Source organism: Orycteropus afer, unplaced genomic scaffold (assembly GCF_000298275.1).
Source record: "Orycteropus afer afer isolate SDZICR_OR568_19922 unplaced genomic scaffold, OryAfe1.0 scaffold00007, whole genome shotgun sequence".
Lineage (NCBI taxonomy): Eukaryota > Metazoa > Chordata > Mammalia > Tubulidentata > Orycteropodidae > Orycteropus > Orycteropus afer.
Genome location: NW_006921594.1, coordinates 17680806 through 17699998, shown reverse-complemented (window position 1 = coordinate 17699998; position 19193 = coordinate 17680806). Strand labels below are relative to the sequence as shown.

The 19193-nt window shown below is 37.7% G+C and overlaps 2 protein-coding genes across 2 annotated transcripts in view; one reads left to right on the top strand and one right to left on the bottom strand.

Moving 5' to 3' along the window:
• Nucleotides 1-7914, top strand: part of ARMC10 (armadillo repeat containing 10) — a 77004-nt gene extending 69090 nt beyond the window's left edge. Inside the window, exons 2-5 of the mRNA XM_007945184.1 lie at nucleotides 272-406; nucleotides 2314-2490; nucleotides 6478-6549; nucleotides 7666-7914. Of these exons, the coding sequence (XP_007943375.1) occupies nucleotides 272-406; nucleotides 2314-2490; nucleotides 6478-6549; nucleotides 7666-7914 (633 nt within the window). The remainder of the gene's footprint in view (nucleotides 1-271; nucleotides 407-2313; nucleotides 2491-6477; nucleotides 6550-7665) is intronic.
• A 5618-nt stretch (nucleotides 7915-13532) lies between these two features.
• The window catches only part of NAPEPLD (N-acyl phosphatidylethanolamine phospholipase D), a 24524-nt gene continuing 18863 nt past the window's right edge, over nucleotides 13533-19193 (bottom strand). Inside the window, exons 3-4 of the mRNA XM_007944626.2 lie at nucleotides 18571-18685; nucleotides 13533-13661 (exon numbers count right to left, since the gene is read on the bottom strand). Of these exons, the coding sequence (XP_007942817.1) occupies nucleotides 13533-13661; nucleotides 18571-18685 (244 nt within the window). The remainder of the gene's footprint in view (nucleotides 13662-18570; nucleotides 18686-19193) is intronic.

Below are 19193 nucleotides of genomic sequence, written 5' to 3'. Positions count from 1 at the left end.
CTTTTGAGCCCGGCAGAGTGGCCAAACTAGCCAATCATAGCATCAGAACTCTAAGCACTTGAGAGAGAGTGGGCACCTCCCAGAACATTGTTTTGTGCCACTCCCAACAGAAATACTCCAGGTGGACAACTTCAGCAATCAGGAGCTCCTCAGTTGCTCATAGCAAATCCCACCTTGGAGTTTACAAAGACTTTTGGGTAGAAAAGCCACACTAAGTAATTTACTACACCGCAGTACATAATGAAGTCAATATCCTATTTTTCCCTCTTAGGCCATTATTCGTGAATTGGGTGGTATTCCAGTTGTTGGGAACTTGATCAACAATCCCAACCACAGTATTAAAGAGAAAGCCTTAAATGCACTGAATAACCTGAGTGTGAATGTCAAAAATCAAGACGTGATAAAGGTACGTTATCCAAAGACACAAGTGTGTGAGGTGTAGTATAAATGAAAGAGAATATAACAGAAGTGTGGTTTTGAAACTTTTACTAGACTATTCTTTATAACTTTATGGCTAAGAACTGGCTTTAGAAGAATGGAGAATGAGCCAGAGAAGGGAGGGACATGAACCAGACAATAAGAGATGCATTGGATTTTTGAAGTTAGGGATCAGTTTAACCCAAAGTATGGTGAAGGAGCCACCCCAGAATCAGATTAACATCAACAGAAAAAGACAAAATAATTTAGGAAATTGTGCTAATTTAGTTCAAGTCAGCATTTACTGAGTTACTGCTCTGTGTTACACAATAAAGAAATGGACATGATATAAATCTTGCAAGAAAGCTAGAAGGAGGAATAAGGCAATTCATAAATAGTTGTAATTCAAAGTAAAACATAATGAAGTGCTTTAAGGAAAAATGTTAGATATTGTTGAGGACACAGAAAGGAAAGATCCCATCCAAAAGTCTGTATGTAAAAGGTAGAGTCTGACCTGGTCTTGAGAATATCTAAGATTTCTACAAGTGGAATTGGGGAAAGAGGGAATTCCAAGGGGAAGAAATAAGGTAAGCCAGGTACCATTCCAGGAGTAAGTGAGCTGGACCATCTAGCAGTCTTGTTACTAGAATTACAATAGTGAAAAGATTTAGACATTATAAGGATATAGACACTTCACACATTTTGGAGACATTTTGAAAGACAACGCTATCTTACAAAAATAGATGATTTATAAAGAAGGAAATGCCATTTTTTAAAGGATAGAAATGTAATGAAATTGTGACAAAATCGGCTTGCAAACGTCAGTTAGATCTTGAAAATAGATAAAAGTTTATGTCACTGAATTATACATGTAAAAAATTTGAAAATGGTAAATGTTTTGTTGCATACATATTTACAAAATTTAAAAAAAAGTTAATCTCTCTTTGCTTTACTGTCATTTTAGTTCTATGATAACATGAATACATTTGGGGATAAAAAATTTAGTAAAGGCTTATGGGACAATTGGTAATTTAACACGTCATATTAGGAAAAATTTCGTACTAGTTAGAACTTTTGGTGGAGTTCACATTTAGTTTAATGAATATCTGTGGGACATAATTTTTCCAAGCTAAAAAGACCATGGCCAGATATAGCAAATAGAGTGGTTTTTTTTTTTTTTTTTTAAAGAGTTTGAGGAAACTTTTCTTTATACTGTGTTCTATCATGCTTGAAATAGGAATGCTACCAGCATTGCGTTACTTTGTGCCAGGGGTGGTTACCTAACGACAACAGATGAAGAGGAACGCTAGGCCAAACATAGCTTTGCTTCTGCTTACTTTTGATAAAGCTAACTAAAGAAAAATTGTATTTCACTTTGTTCCCTGCTCTTCTAATATGACTTAGCTCTCTGGACCCAACTGTTAAGATATTTACCATGGTACAAAATGGCCTCACAGATCTCCCTTGACCTGGTGTGTCCAGACCATTTGAAACAGACAGGTGGACTGAGTTGAGAGGCCCCAGAAAGGGAGGCCACCGGTGAGAAGTGTGTCTCTGGAGGCCAACAATTCCCACCCCACCAGCTGGCTGACTTTGGGCAGAGGATCCACGTTCTGGACTTTAAAGTCCTCATTTGTAATGACACCTGCCTCTTAGAGTTGTCTTAGGATTAAGTGAGGTGTATATGTATAATGCCCAGCATGGTGTCTGCCATTTATAATAAAGTAGCTTTAAAAAAGTCACCAATGTGTGAAGGCCAGATCAAAATGTCTTCTTTTCTGGGAAGTGAGTTCCATCTTGGGCAATAGCCCTAATCTATTGTGCAGAACAGTAACTGGGTCAGTGGTAGAATTTCAGAGGTTCTCAGATGCTCAGTTTTCCTTTTCCTATCTTCAGATATATATCAATCAAGTCTGTGAAGATGTCTTCTCCGGTTCCTTGAACTCTGCTGTGCAGATGGCTGGACTGAGATTGTTAACAAACATGACTGTTACCAATGAGCACCAGCATATGTTTAACAGTTACATTACAGAATTCTTCCATGTGTTACTTACTGGCAATGGAAACACCAAGGTAGGAAGCAGTTACTCCTTGAAGTACAAACGGCTGTTGCATCAAGCTGAATTTCCAGGTCACCTATCTTGAGTTGATGTCCGTCAAAAAAACAGGAAGTTTAGTCAGGGTTTATTAAAATCCTCACATGGGCCAAAGAAAGTAATTTTTTTCTCCTAGAACTGAATTATAAAGTTAACTGAAAAATCATCAGATGTCTCAGTTTTCATTAGATTGATGTTCATTTGGTTTTCTGTGAATCAGTTTAGCTTTTACTGAAGTGAAATTGATAGCCCCCCACCCCCCCGCTAGATAACAGAACACCGAGTAAAAGGAGTCTTGGAGTGATGATGTTGTTGGTTGCTATTGAGTCTGCTCTGCTCATCGTGACCCCGCGAACAACAGAACAAAATACTCTTAGTGCAGCACCATCTTAATGATCATTGGTGTTAGTCATTGGATCTTTGGCATCAATTAGTATGAGTTACTCCGAGTAATTGTTGTTGTTAAGTGCCATCGAGTCATTTCTGACTCATAGCGACCCCATGCACAGCAGAACAAAACACTGCCCGATCCCGCGCCAGCCCCACAATCCCTGCTATACTCGAGCCCATCATCGCAGCCACCATATCAATCCATCTCGGAAGGCCTCCCCCTCTTTCGTCGACCCTCCACCCTACCAAGCATGACATCCTTCTCCAGGGAATGGTCCCTTCTTACAACATGACCAAAATAGGTGAGACGAAGTCTGGCCATTCTTGCTTCCAAGGAGCATTCTGGCTGTACTTCCTCCAGGATAGATCTGTTAGTTCTTTTAGCAGTCCATGGTACTTTCAGCATTCTTCGCCAGCACCACAACTCAACAGCATCAACTCTTCTTCGGTCTTCCCTATTCATTGTCCAGCTCTCACATGCATACCAGGCGATTGGAAATATCATGGCTTGTGTCAGGCACACCTTAGTCCTCAAGGAGATATCCTTGCTCCTCAGCACTTGAAACAGTTCCTTCGCAGTTGACTTCCCCAATGCTACATGTCGTCTAATGTCCTGACTGCTGCTTCCATTGGCATCGATTGTAGAACCAAGCAACGTGAATTCCTTGACAACCTCAATCTTCTCTCCATTTATTGTGATGCTGCTCATTGGTCCAGTTGTGAGGATTTTTGTTTTCTTTATGTTGAGATGTAATCCATACTGCAGACTGTATTCTTCAACCTTCATCAGTTGTAATAGGGATGATTAATTGAATATTTTGCTTTCCCCAGGATTAACACAGCCTTTTTTGGGTGGGGGGCAGGGTGGGGTGGACGTAGCCAATATTTGTGGAAAAATCTTTCTAAAACCACTTTTGCACTTCAGTGAATAGAGTGTATTGAATGTATGAAGGATACCTCACTGTCTTTGAATTGTCATTATTCTTTGTCTAGTTATATAGCTTAGCATAATGGCTGGCGGTTCAAACCTACCAGCCACTCATTGGAAGGAAGATTGGGCGATCTATTTCCATAGTGATACCACCTCGGCAACCCAAGGAGGGGTCACTATGAGTCAGATCCAGCTCCACAGCTGTGAGTTTGGTTTGGTTTATAGATGTACAAGGCATCAGAAATTCAGCTGAATTAGTGGGGCTCTTAAGAGGCAGCATGAAACTTCCTTGAATAAACCCCCATATGTGTATGTTTTTATCAATTGCTACTTCTAAAAAAAAAAAAAAGCATAAAAAATAACAGATTAAGTAAAGATTCTGATTAGTTGGATTCCCTGTTACTTAATATTTTACTGTGTTTTCTGCCACATGTAAGAGAGAAAAATGCATGAGCATTTTAGAAGGACATTATTTTAAAAGCAGGACTGTAGTGTGAAGCTATACTCCAAATATTTGACATCACTGATGATATCTGGGGTTATTAAGGTGTGACTGCAAGAGTGCCTCACTGTATTCTGTGTTTCAGTTGTGTTCTGAGGTGGTATTTTGTGGACTTTTCACATGGCTAGTAGCCAAGCTTATTTGGTTCTGGTCCCAGATGTACCCAAAGGCATTCAAAGTTAAATGTAAGTTGTCTTACAGCAATATTGCTCTATCCACCGGCAATTTCTGATACGCACATACCCATCAACATCTCTTTCTCTGCAGAGGAGTGAGATAACTTTGAGCACCTGTGGCCCAAATGCAAACTCCTACCCTCTTTCCATTAAAGAAAGAAGCTGAGCTGAGCTGAAGCTCAGGAGGAGACTAAGTTCGGAGCTAGGCAGGTTTGGCTTTGGAGCTTAGGAATATCTGTCTCAGATATAGTCTGTTTTATTATATTTTATGACTTTTAAATAGGTGACTCATGTCATAATACCCTCAAGTCCCTCAAGTCAACTCCAACTCACAGCAACCCTACAGGACAGAATAGAACCACCCCATAGGGTTTCAAAGGCTGTAAATCTTTACAGAAACAAATGGCCTCATCTTTATCCCACAGAGTAGCTGGTGGGTCAAACTGCTGACTTGGTTAGCAGCTGAATGCTTTAACCTACAGCACCAGAGCTCCTTCATGTCACAATAGCATATTCTATTTTTTTTTTTTTTATTGTTTTATTTTTCCACTGTATTGACTATTGTTTCTGGGATAAAGAATTTGCTTTTGTGTCTTTGTGGGAGTCTGAGCACTAATTAGAACATTGTTTCTCCATAAAAATAAGTGTAAAGTTCCAACTTCTAAATTACGTTTTGGGTAGCAGTCCCTTTGGGAACTGGAAATAGAATCTTGTTTTACATATTTTCTTAGTAAATAACCACCAAAATGACTTTTTACAAGTCTTGCTATAAGGCAGTGATCTCACTGTGTACTATATTATATACCTTTTGTTGACACCATCGATTCATAACTAAATATGAACAGTAAAGTTTAATATAAATAAACCTGTGCATGTACATCTGTGATGAGAGCAAATAAAATTACTATCCTGTAGTCACCACAAGATGGCACATGTAACAACAAAAAAAGCAGAGGACTTAATTTTCAAACCAAAGTACACATTTGTTTAATCTATAGTTGTATTCTGACTTTATATTTTTTCTTTATTTTCCATTGTCTTCTATGGAGTAGGTTACCACCTAGTTGCCATTGAGTCAGCTCTGTGTTGTTATGTGCCATCCAGTCGGACCTGACTCACAGCGACCCCTCCTTGGGTTTCTGAGGCAGCATCTATGGAAGTAGATTGCCCAATCCTCCTTCCTAGGAGTGGCTGGTGGGTTTGAACCACCAGCCTTCTGGTTAGCAGTCAAGTGCCTTAGGCACTATGCTACCAAAGCTCCCTGAGTGAGCTCCAGCAACTGGCAATCCCATGTGTGTCAGAGTAGAACTGTGCTCCATAGTGTTTTCAATGGCTTTTTTTTTTCCTGGTAATTTTCAAGGCCTTTCTAACGAGGCATGATTGGGTAGATTTGAACCGCCAACCTTTTTGTTAGCAGCCAAGTATGTTAACTGCACCACCCAAGGACTCCCAAGTATTCCTAGTAATCCACTGAAAAGAAAGGGGCCATGTTGTTACTTAGTTTGAGTAAACAAACTGTTCCAAAATTGCCTGTTACGTAGAAATGAACAGAACTTTGATCCCTTCCTTCCCCGCCCCCCCAATCCCATTCACGTAACAGTGATCGAAACATGGTTTATTAGCACATGTTGAACTTACCATGAGCAGAGCATCGTGTTGAGTGTGTGAAAGGGGAGATTATGAGCATATGCCCAGTATTCTACCTGTGTCCCTAACAATCTAATTGGAAAAGTAAGGTTTAAATGTAATTGCTAAGTGCTAAGTGCTTTCAGGTGCTATGAGAGTGAGTGCCTGACGACATCAGTGAGATAAGTTGAAAAGGTTTCATATGAGAGAATTGGGGCCAGCCTTTGAAACATAGACAGGACTTTAAAAATGGAAATGCTGAGAGGACAGCATGCCAGGAAAAGAAATTTCATGCCTGCTGGTCTGAAATAAACTAATACATATATTTTTTAATTTCAGGTTCAAGTTTTGAAACTACTTTTGAATTTGTCTGAAAACCCAGCCATGGCAGAAGGACTACTCGGTGCCCAAGTAAATAGCTTACCTATTTGTTTTATAAATAGACATATATAGAGATTTGCACCTATAGAAAGATCTGGAAAACTTTATCCTAAAATGTTAATGGGGATTATCTCTGAGAAGCAGTATTTAAAGTGTTTCTTCTTCACATGTTAATTTTCTATAGAACACGTCCTGTATTTTTCACATATAACCCATATAGTGCTCACAGGGAAGCTTATCACACAAAAGGGTTGCACAGCCTGTAGAAAACTATATAACATCCATGTTATTTTATAAAAATATAGTATTACATTGACTTTTATTTTTCATTTTTAAAAATGCTTCCTAGCAAAAATAAATTAAACCTTTTCTCTACCAAATTTTGGACACACTATGTCATCAGATCATTTATGCTTGACCCTTTTTGTTCATATCCCTCTCAGACATCCACCAGTATTTACTAAGTACCCAGTATGTGCTAAACACTACTTAGTACTGGGATATATATGAATACAACACAATATGGGGCTTGTCTTCATGGGCCTTACAACAAAAACATGTAACAAATGAATGAAATTATTGAAGGCTGTGAGTAGTGTTCTGTGGGAAGCAGAGGTGGTGCTGAGACGGCGTGGACCTCGGCTCCGGTAGCAAAGGGACCCTGTTGTATTCATCTCCTCATTGCTGTTCTCTAGCCTTGTGTCCCAGTGTATATTTGGTAACTAATAAGTTGCCATGAAAACTGTGTGATGGATCTTAAAATAGAAATAGATGTTTTTCCAAATGTTCACAGTCTAGGCTTCCAAGTACATAGTTAATTTTCAGCCAAAATGCAAAGCCTCTTTGTTTTATTAGTGTGCAATGAGGGGTACATAGGAGTTTACACATTAGATTTTGCTATCTTCTCAACTAAGTTACTACCATCAAGTCAATTCCAACTCATAGCAACCACCGTTGGGTTTCCAGGACTGTAAATCTTTACAAAAGCAAACTGGTCATCTTTCTTCCATGGAGTGGCTGGTAGATACCCACCCTATTTTCTATAACAAGATTTAAAAATGTAAAATAGTTATAGCAGTTTTAAGATGAAAATATACATGAAAAATGTTTTCATAAATTAATAATGCTCATTGTTTCCTATTTTAGGTGGATCCATCCTTCCTTTCCCTTTATGATGGCCATGTAGCAAAGGAGATTCTTCTTCGAATGCTTACACTATTTCAGAATTTAAATAACTGCGTCAGAATGGATGGTCGTTTCGTTATGTCTCCTGTCATCTTTCATAAAAATTCATTGTTTTTCCTGTTGTATGGACAAGAATGTGCCCAGAAAATGAGAGCTTTAGTTAACCATTCCGATGTGGATGTGAAAGAAAAAGTTGTAATAATAACGTAATTCCAGCTGGCCGTGTTTCTAGAGTAATGCAGTGTATAAATGTGCATTTAATACACATTACAAGTTTATTTTCCATCTTCCTTATAAAGCAAAAGGAGTCTTTCACTGTTGAATTTAAATGGTTAATATCATGTTTCATCAGTAACGCAGCTATAACTTGCAATGGTCTCCAAGTTTACTTCGAATTATTTTATTGATACCAAATGATTTATTAGCTCTTCTGCTGAAAACATTTTTGATTTTTGTCTAGATTGAGATATTTTAGTTATTTCCTCTACATGAAGTGACTGTGACTTTATGCATCAGCCACCCTTCTACTGTTTGCAGTGATTTGCAATGAAGAGGGTGACCTTATGTGTACAGAATACAGCTATTCCATAGGGTTTTTAAGGCTGTGGCCTTTCAGAAGCAGATCCCCAGGCTGTCTTGAGGCAGCTCTGGTGGTTTGGAACCACCGGCTTTTCAGCTAGTAGTTGCGCACCTAACTACCTTTGCCATCCAGGGACACAGGATATTAGATTAATCCATTGTTTTACAACTGCCATGGCAATGGCACCATTCTTTTAGGAGTAATGAGATCCTGAGTCCTCAAGTCCAACTGCCAATCCAACCATTTGGCTTTCACAAATTTATTTCGATCATTTGTGTTTCTAGTTCATGAAAAATGTAAATGTTTAAGGGGAAATTATTTCCTAGTACTCGCCCACTCCTATTCATTGTGCTGATATGGAAAGATGACCAGAATTGATCCAAATGCCCATCCTCAGGCAACTGAGTAAATCAGTTGTTTGGTCTTTTAAAGGAATCAGGTAGTTCTGAATGTGCTAATGTGGGAAGATATCTGTGAAATGTGTTTTCTAAAACACATTGACAGAAGATATATAATGAGATCCCATTTGTGGTTTTTTAAATGAAAATATTTATGTTTATATATACACAGAACACTTCCAGAATGATACACAAACTTCGGGGAGTGAGACAGGGAGTGGGGAAATGACTTTTCTGTATACACTCTCTTCTGTTAGAATTTTTTACCATGAGCATAAATTTTATAATAATTTTTTTAAATAAAATGAAAAAAAATCACAAGGTTATATATATTTTCTTCCCTTAAATTTATAGTACTTTATTTATCCATATTTTACTTGATTCAAATATGAAAATATTTCAGCAATTAACATTTCTATTTCATAAGCTACTATAACAATGTATTGATATATTTAAATTCAGTCAGGACTTATAATATTAAAGTTCATAACCTCCACCATGCTTAGCAATAAGTAAATCAATATGCAAGCAAGAACTTTGCTACTCAGTGTATTTAAGGCAAAGCTTAAGAGTAAATTTCATTTGTAAATGCATGGATACAAGACTTTCCATAGGAAGTCAAATCTTTCAACAGAAAAATGTGCGTTCTCTGGGTTATCCTGATACAGAAATCATACTTTGAGGGAATATTTAATTTACAGTATTAAATGGTTCAATATAAGGTAAAAGTTGAAATATCACAAGGGGTTAAAGTACACATAACAGCTAAGAATAATATTTTTATGTATTGGGGATGGAAACAAGATATTAATTCCTTGAAAGGCACATTTCTTTGTAACAGTTTTTAATCTGCCTACTTATTTAATGAAAATGCGTATTCCAAATGTGCACACATTAAAAAACAGAAATCAGGCTTCTGTGTGCTTCAGCAACAGTGGATTCTAAAATGCCATCTCTTCTTACCCTCTCCATCATTAGTTTCAATGGAATCATTCACAAGTCACATCTCCTAGGAGCACTGAGTCTGAAATGTCAAAATGTTGAGTTTGGAAAAAAGGAATTTTTAACTACCCCCCAAAAAATCACATGGTGGAAATGTACAAGTAGATCTTAATTTAGCAATGTAGGTCATGGCACATCTTGGCTTTTATTAAGTGGGACTTTTCCTAATTGATGGGCCCACCTTCTTGGGTAATGAGTCATAAAGTGTCTTCAGTTACTACAAGGAGAAAGGGAATCTTTAATGTCCTGCATATTGAATATAGATGCTAGGTAATCGAAGAAATGAATTGACTTAGAGGGTAAGTTAGACTAAATGGTGTTACAATGCATATTAGACTGAACTGAGGGAAGAGAATGGATTTGTCTTACTGTTTTTCAAATTTATCTTTGCTTTCATATAAATCTTCAAAATGTAACAAGTGAAAAATAGAATGGTAACTCACTTAACAAGGTCAGGACATGAAGCCTAGTCCTTTGGACCAGAAGTCTTAATGCATAAAATCAATAGAGAAAGAACATGAGTGGTAATAAAAATTAGTTTGTAAGGAGGCCTAGAAAATGGGGCAGGTCCAATTAAATGGAACTGGAACATGACCATTTAAAGTGCATAAAGACTCAGTTAAATAGTACATGTGAATACAAAAATAATATTAAGGCTATTCATGGAGGAGAAATATTTAAGATATTTGGCTTCACTGAGCAGAGGTAAAAGATGAATTTCCAGTTCAGCGTGCAGCAGCAAGGAAAATGATAGAAGAATGCTGGCTAGTTTCAAGGCAATATGCCCCAAGGCTAACCCACCATAAACCTAATAATTCATATCTACTTAAATATTCCCTTAGAGTGAAAAGTTCATGCTTGTACAATTTTTCCTGAAAGTTTATGGAAAAATTGTGCTTTAGTATCTAGAAATCGCATACATTATATACACACACATCTCTCCCTTGACTGATTTACTTCCTTGTAGATAAAAATGTTAAATTTAGATAAAGATCATTTATTTACAAGTGTTTTGGCTGTTACTCTCCAAATGTACAAAGTGAGCTAAAGTTGTTAGTCTTCAATGTTTAGTATCCTAATATATATCCTTAAATTTGCAATAGGAACAATACATTATCAAAAACATTAACTATTTTCAGTTTTCCAATATACTTATCTCTATTAGGCAGTAGTATCTTAAGTCATTTTTCTCCTTGTATTTTCAAAGTGCTTTTTAAAAAAAAAAAAAAAAAAAAACACTATATATTCTTCACATTTTTCAGAGGTAGGTCAAAGTTATCCTCTTGTTGCACATGAGGAAACAGGCACAGTGAGCGTAAGTGACTTGACACAAAATCCATTATAAAAGCAGCATTAAAATTCAGATGTAGTGGGTAATGTGTGGCATGCATATACATGCATAAATAGGTCAAATTACAGAGTGCTACCTGTGTAGTAGTTAGCGTAGAAACTCCAATTTCTTGTGAATAATAGGTTTTAGAGACTTTTGGGTCAAGAAGGTAAAAGGGCCTCTAACAATATCCCTCATATAAAGAACATTCAGATTAATCAAGTGAATGTTGTGTGCCACTGACTCAATTCCAACTCGTAGCAACCCTATGGGACAGACAGGACAGGGCTGCCTAATAAGGTTTCCAAGGCTGTAATCTTTATGGGATCAGAATGCCCAGTGAACACAGCTCCATTATTAGAGCTAAAATTTAAGTCAGATGACTCCTAGAATCACTTTTATGACCACTAGTATCTCACACTGGCTATTAATCAAAGGTGGAATCCTGTTTTATTGGGTTAGGTACCATGGTGTTGACTTCAACTCACAGCAAACCTATAACTTCCTCATATGGTTTTCTAGGCTGTAATCTTTATGGGAATACATCACCAGGTCTTTCTCCCATGGAGCTGCTGGTGGGTAAAAACTGCCAATCTTCCAATTAGCAGCCTAGGGCTTAACCAGTGCATGACCAGGGTTCCCAGAATGATGTTTAGAGGTCATTTAGTATAAAAATAGAAGACATGAATCATGTAAAACATGAAACATTTATAAAATATATCTTAAAGTTATATTTAGGATAACAACAAAAGAAAGTATATGTACAGAAAATGGAAAGGATAAAATTTAAGTATGTGGTCTGAAACAGACCAGACTTACTGGTCTGATAGACAAGTGGAACCCCTGGGACTGTGGCCCTTTGACACCCTTCAAGCCTGGAACTGAACCAACCCCTGGGGATCAACTTTCAGCCAAATAACAGGCCTATAAAATGAATAATAACATCAAGGGAAAACATACTCTTCAGTACAATCAACCATATAAGACCAAAGGGGCGGCATTTGCCCCAAAACAAAGCTTGGAAGGCAGGGAGAGGCAGGAAAGAAGAAGAACGGAAATGGGGAACTCAGGGAGGAAGTGAGAAGAGTGCCTTACATTGAGGAGGGGATTGCAACCAACATCACAAAACAAAATGTGTATGAACTGTTGAGTGGAAAAATAATTTACTTTGTAAACTTTCACACAAACTACAATTTTAAAAAAAAATAAAGTGTATGGTCTACTAACTGGTGGCTCAGTGATTAAAGCACTTGGCTGTTAACAGTATGAACCCACCAGCCACTCCATGGAAGAAAGATGTAGCTGTCTGCTTCCATAATAATTTACAGCCTTGGAAATCCTATAGGGCAGTTCTACTATGTCCCACAGAGTCAGTACGAGTCAAAATTGACTAGATAGCATCAGGTTTGGTGTGGTGGGTCAATTACCATTTAGAAGCAAGAATGGCCAGACTTCATCTCTCATACTTCGGTCATGTTGTCAGAAGGGGCCAGTCACTGGCAAAGGATATCATGCTTGGTAAGGGCGAAAAATGGGAAGACCCTCAACGAGACAGACTGACACAGTACCTGCAACAATGGGCTCGAGCAGAGTGAGGATGGCGCAGGCCTGGGCAGTGTCTTGTTCTGTCGCACATAAGGTCTCTGAATCAGAACCAACTTGACGGCACCTAACATCAACATTAAATTTAAGACCTGCATGTATCTTTGTAAAGTAGTATTTCCTTGTAGCTATATTTGTGCTTAGCAGATAAGATTTTTAGATTAAAAATAGAAAATATCTTAAATCATGTTCTTCTAAACAAAGTCTTTGCCTTCCTCTGGCTAACTCAGAGGGCTTTGGACTTGGGGGTTGTAGACATGCACTAGTATATACTGTCCCCCTCTTTCTACAAAGTTAAGTCTCTAAAAATGATAACAGCCCAAACTCCTATGTCTCTATGTTGTTATGCTTAAAAAAAAAAAAAAAAAACTTTAACATTTAGCACATATACTAATACTGATAGAGGAGGAAGTGCTGTGTCTATAAACATGTGGGAGTAAATCTCATCAGTAAATAACGTGAATACAAGAAACATGTTTACATTTCAATAAGCAGGCCTCTGAAAAACAAACCTAGGTAGATAGTCTTGATTCACCTTGTACAATGCCCTCAATAACAGAATATGAATGAGTCTTTAATATCAGTTTTTCATAACCTCAGAAAATTCTATTACAACTAAAGTAGAATGCTTTAGTAAAGAAATTTCTGTTGTAATGCTTATATCATTGAAAGAAGATTTAGACTCCACATTAGCTAATTCATTATTTAAATGACCCACCCACCTTCTTCATTTGTTTATATAAACTGGCAATCATTCAAGCAAGTAAGTTATTATACAAGACACCAAACATAATCTTGTAGAAGTTGTTTCCAAATGTAAAAGATCATAATGCTGATGAATTTCTTAGTCTTTTTATTTGTTTTTCAAATTCAAATCAGAGGAGACCTTTTTCATTAAAAGCCCTTATACTCATATTTATTCAAAGCTTTCACTGTCAGTATTTAGGTATCTTGATTCTCCATGGTTCAAGACAAAAAAATCTTCAGTGTTAAGTCCGTATCTTTCTAGAGCTTCATGTAGTTTCACTCGCGGCTCTAAGTAATGCTGGCAAAGAGAATTTAATAAAAAAAGAAAGAAAGAAAGAAATCAACCATACATATACTTGCAGGATATTTTAAATAAGGGTTCAAACTCAAATATCCAACAGATACCTATTTAAAATAATGAACTTTTTTTTCAACTGATTAGCAAATGAGTCAATCACTTTTTCTAATGCAGATTGAGTCATTAATTGTTAACTCAATGTATGTCAAATCTGGTGCCACTGTATATCTAACATTAGATTTACATGAGATCTGATCATTATTTCACTATATGAAATGCCAGTCTAAGTGGAGTCAATGCCAAAGATAATGGTAGAGAAAAATGTTACCAACAGTTTGAAAAATATAACAATCTGAGCTTATGTGTGCATGCAAGCAAAAGCTAGAGCAAATATTTCTTACTGAAGAAAAAGGTGGTTATCCACAAAATCTCTAGCCAAACCTCATTATTTAGTGTACCTAATGAGCGAGGGACCTAGACAAGAAAGACAAAATAGGCAGTATTTCCCTATTTCCCTTTATTTCCTTCCCTTTTCAGATCTAAGTAAAAAGGGAAAACAGCAGAGTATCTATCAGCATATATTCCTACTGAGATATTTTCCAAAGAAACATGGAATATGGAACAGAATAGTTATTAATAGAGGAATTTTAAAATATAAGACAAATAACTTCATCAGTTATTTTCCTTTACACTGTTAATAGTTTTTTTTTTTCTTTATTCAGATGAGTTTCTTCTTCCTAATTTCAATTAGAAAAGCTATAAAATATTGAAGTATTAAGCAGGAATAAAAGTCAAACTGTCTCTGATCTGATTACCAGTGGGAAGTCTACCTCTCACTTCATGTAACAACTATCTTTTGAGCACTTACAGTGCATGCCAGTCTAGTGAGTGAACCAGACAGACAAGATAAATCACTGCTTTCGTGGACCTTCCATTCTAATACAGAGATAGACAAGAAATAAGTAACCAAGAAAAGAGAAGTATGTGAGAAGAAGTGTGCGGGGGGGGGGGGCAGAGGCGGAGCTTTAATTAGTCCAGAAAGGCCTCCATGAGAAGGTATCTTTTAGCAGAGACTTTGAAGGAGTGGACTGCACAGGGCTCTGGAGGCAACTATTAAGACCAAGACTTTCCAGGGCAGAGGAGTTGTGTGACTGATTCAAGTCCTAACAATCACTGACCACCATAATGCTATGAGCAAAGTGTAAGGGGCAATGTGCTAGCAGTGAAGGCTGTGAGAAGTGGTCAACTTCTGAAGGTTAAGCTGATGGTATTTGTGGAAAACTTGGATAGAGGATACGGGAGAAAGAGAAGACAAGTAAAAATCCAAGGTGTTGGCCTGGGTAACTAGAAGGTGAAGAGTTGCCACTTACTGAAATGTAGGAGAAACAGGTTTAAGGGAAGATCAAAAAAGTATGGTTTTGGACTTAAGTTCTAGGTGCCAACTGGACATCCAAGTGGAGATGTCAAATAGCCAGAGTTAGATAAACAGTTGTGGACTGAAGGGGAGAACTCTGAGCTAAGGAGTACTATGCATAGGCAGTATTAGAAGCCTTAAGACTGGATGAGATCCTTAAGGGAATAACTAACCAGAGAAGAGAAGAGGTTTATGGACTGAGTCCTAAGTTTAAGAGATTTCAAAATTATAATTCAATGTTTAGAGTGAGCAGAGATGAGGAAAAAAGCAATGGAGACTAAGAAGGCATGGACAGTGATACATAAGGAAAACCAGGAAAGTTTTCTATAGCCTAAAATGGATAGGTTTGCTAATAGTTACTTGCCACAGAGGGGTCTTTTCCCCCTTTGCTCACTTCCAGGCTTACGGCTGTGTTTACAGGATCAAGGATTCTTTAAACTGACTCCTATGTAAATAAGGTTTTCACCATATCTCAGTTACCTAGTACTCCTAGAGATAACCACTTACGTATGAATCGATTAGTTGATAACAGCAATTTATTTTAGTCTCTTTTATGCATTTAGGAAGGAGATCACTAATACATTACTAATAAAATTTAAGTAATCACCCACATCAAGAAATTTCCCTTTCAAAATGATTTAAGAGATTTCAAAATTATGAAATTCTTTTCCATTAAAAAATAACTTCTTTTGTTAAATTTTTCTTCCCCCATGCTCCACAAGTCTTGAGTCAACAATATATATATGCATTACCCTACATTAATAATTTCCTTGCTAAGCAATAACTTTAGTGTGGAACATTTGATGTTATATAGATTTCATATGGCACGTGATGTTATTTTAGTTGGCAACAGAGGCTGTTCTTAATCTGCCCAGATTCAGCAATCTTGCCGAGTTTCTTCATCAGTCAATTCTTGCTGTTTCAACCGCCTAGAAGACAACTCTGGAAGTAGACAAGAAAGGCTTCTGAATGACTAATAGCCATCCAGAGTCCAAGTACTTCCACCCAGAAGGAGGCAAATGTGCCCACGGCTGTGAGACCAAGCAACTACGTATAAAGCAACGCAGTAGATTAGAACTCAGTGAGAGAAGCGTTAAGAGCAGAAGGACTCCCAGCACTCCGGATCCATCAAGGGTCAGCCCAGACAACTCAGAAGTTCCTAAAGGAGTCATTTGTTTTATGATCTAGTACAACAGATACTCAAAATACAGATTCTGGTCATTTAAAAACTTAAATCATGTAGTACATAATGCATGATATTTGTTTCCACAAAACTAGTGAGCTGTTTTAAGTTTTAGTGCTTACATATGAATTCTCATTCACTTACATAGTGAATGAGAAATTCACCTCTCATTCCCAAGATAAATTAGATGTTGCTATATACATCATTTTAAAGTTAGGGTCATGTTTAATCTTTCAGTATTACAGTGAGCAGCTATTATAATTGCTTATATGCAAATAGCTTTAAAGTGTCTAGAAGTCATAAGCTAATAAGCATCCTCTCTGAAAATTCCATCTACTTTACACTTTGCTTAACAAACTCACAATTGTAAGGTTTATCCAACTAATGCCAAAATTCAAAATTGCCAGGGTCTAAGAGAATTTTTATTATCTGTTCCATTAAGAAATACTGACAGAGGTTAGATTTATAACAAAAAGTCACAGTAATTCTTGAAGATCAAGGTTTTTGATCTTTCCTCATCTTCTCCCACTCAGTAAAGAGCACAACCATCTACCCAATTACTCAAGCTAAAAAACCAGGAGTCATCCCTGAGTCCTCTCTTTGCACACATACAATATGTGTACTATTACTTCACCTAAGTCACTGATATATATGTCACATATACATGAGTCCTGGTGGCATAAGAGTTAAGCATATGGCTGCTAACTGAAAAGCTGGCAGTTCAAACCCCCCGCCAGTGGCTCTGTGGGAGAAAACCTGGCAATCTGCTCCTGCAAAAATTACAACCTAGAAAACCTATCAAGCAGTTCTACTCTGTCACGTGGGGCTGCTATAAGTCAAGATATGTTACCATATATACACATACACATGTACATATATATACATATGAAATTTCTACCAAATACAGAGTAGAAAGCCACTAGAAACTAAGTCTTAAACCCCATCTTTCTCCAAATAGACACACACACGTTCATTCATATTCTCATTCATTCTCCACCACTCCCAGGGGTCCCTCATTTATTCATTCCATTCCCTTCCCCAATAGTGGCTAACAGTTGCTGTATTATGAGATGGGAATTTTGATGCGGAAAGGGAGCGCTGGGGTAAGAGAGCAGGTAATTCTGGATTGCATCTTAGGGAGAGAGCAGGCCTGGATGAAGACAGAGGAGGAGTGCTTAGAACAGAAGAACTCTGGGTTCCAGCTCAGAGCCCCTGGGATGCAGAAGATGGGAAAGCAAAATGGGAGAAGCCCAGTTCCAAGCACCCATTTCTAAATTTTGCTTGGGGCAGGCCCTGGGTCCAGGAAAGGAAAAAAAGGCTTAATGCTATCCTTCCTCTTGATCGCAGAACCCAGGCAGTAGCAGAGTTCTAGGGTTCAGCTACCTTCAGGTCAAATCAGCTCTCCTATATTAGTCTAGGAATTAAACTACCATTGATCCCAGTGTCCTGCACATAGCAGATACTGAATTAATGTTTACTGAACAAATAACGTATTTCTAACTCTCTACCCTTCCTTCTCCCATTGCCCTCCATGCCACAAATACTCTCATTGAACTGACAGCTCACTATTGCCCATGCTTGCTGACTCCAATACAATGCTTGCCCTTTCATCCTCTGGAAATGTCCTCCTTGCCTGCTTACAACCAAGTTCTAATATAACCTCTTCCAGGAAGCTCCTCCCTAATCAGTCAGTTACAGACTCTAACCCTGAGACCACTTTATCTGTCCCATGCTTGCACCAGTTACCCATTTCAACATGTGTGGTAGAATGATTATGTACAAATTCTGTACCTTCTGCTAGAACAAAAGCTTCCTGGGGGGTGAGACATGAATGGTTCATTTCATTTTTCTATTCCCTGCAGATTGCACACATAGATATTTGTTTATATAAAAACTTGCTTCATTAACTACAGAAATAAGCCAAAAGGACAGAACGCAAGGAGGTTTTTTTTCACTGTATCTAAGGAGCTCTGGTAGTGAAGTGCCTAAGGCACTTGACTGCTAACCAGAAGGCTGGAGGTTCAAACCCACAAGCCACTCCTCAGAAGGAAGGTTGGGCAATCTACCTCCATAGTGTTATTGCCTCAGAAACCTAAGGAGGGGTCACTATAAGTCAGGTCTGACTCAACGGCACATAACAACAACAATAACAACTAGTATTATTTAACATGACTTAACATCTTAGCTCATGTGATGGCTCTGAAGGCTTTGATCAGCAGTCTCATCTCTGAAAACACTGGTAGGGTACAGTGATGCCTAAATCCTCTCACAGGTCAAATACATAAACACAGCTATTTTTGTCACAAACTCACCTCATTTGCTAAGGCAAAAGTTCCCCAGTGAATTGCCACCGATTTCTTTGTTTGAACATCAATGTGAATCCTGACAGCTTCTTCTGGGTCTACATGCTGGTATTTCATAATCCACCTGATGAAATACAGCAATTTATAAAGTTTAGCGTTTGACATATACTCTCAATTCTAATCACTGTTTCATCTAATCATCCTTTATATTTCTGCACAGGAATAAATCATAGCAGTAAAAATCCATCTCCCTGAGCCCACTTTTGGGCATAAGGGGAGAGGGGCAAAAATCTCCCTTGTACAAACTGCTATACTATAGATAAATTTGAAACAAAACTCTCACCTACATAGTAAGATTTTTGTTTTATGTATATTTTTATTTTACGGAATATTTATTCTGAAGCTTTGCCTTACTGTTGCTTTTACAAGTAGATGCTTGGCAATCGTAGGTACGAATCAAGGTAAAGAACTGGTAGCCAGAGCTCCAACTGCAAAGGAACCTGAATAACATGCTGAGACAAATTTTCAAAGTCTGCTAAAGCAAAAAGCAAACAAAAATTGTGGTGTACTAGTGGGAGCTCTGGTAGCATAGTGGCTAAAAGCACTTGACTGCTAACCAGAAGGCTGGCGGT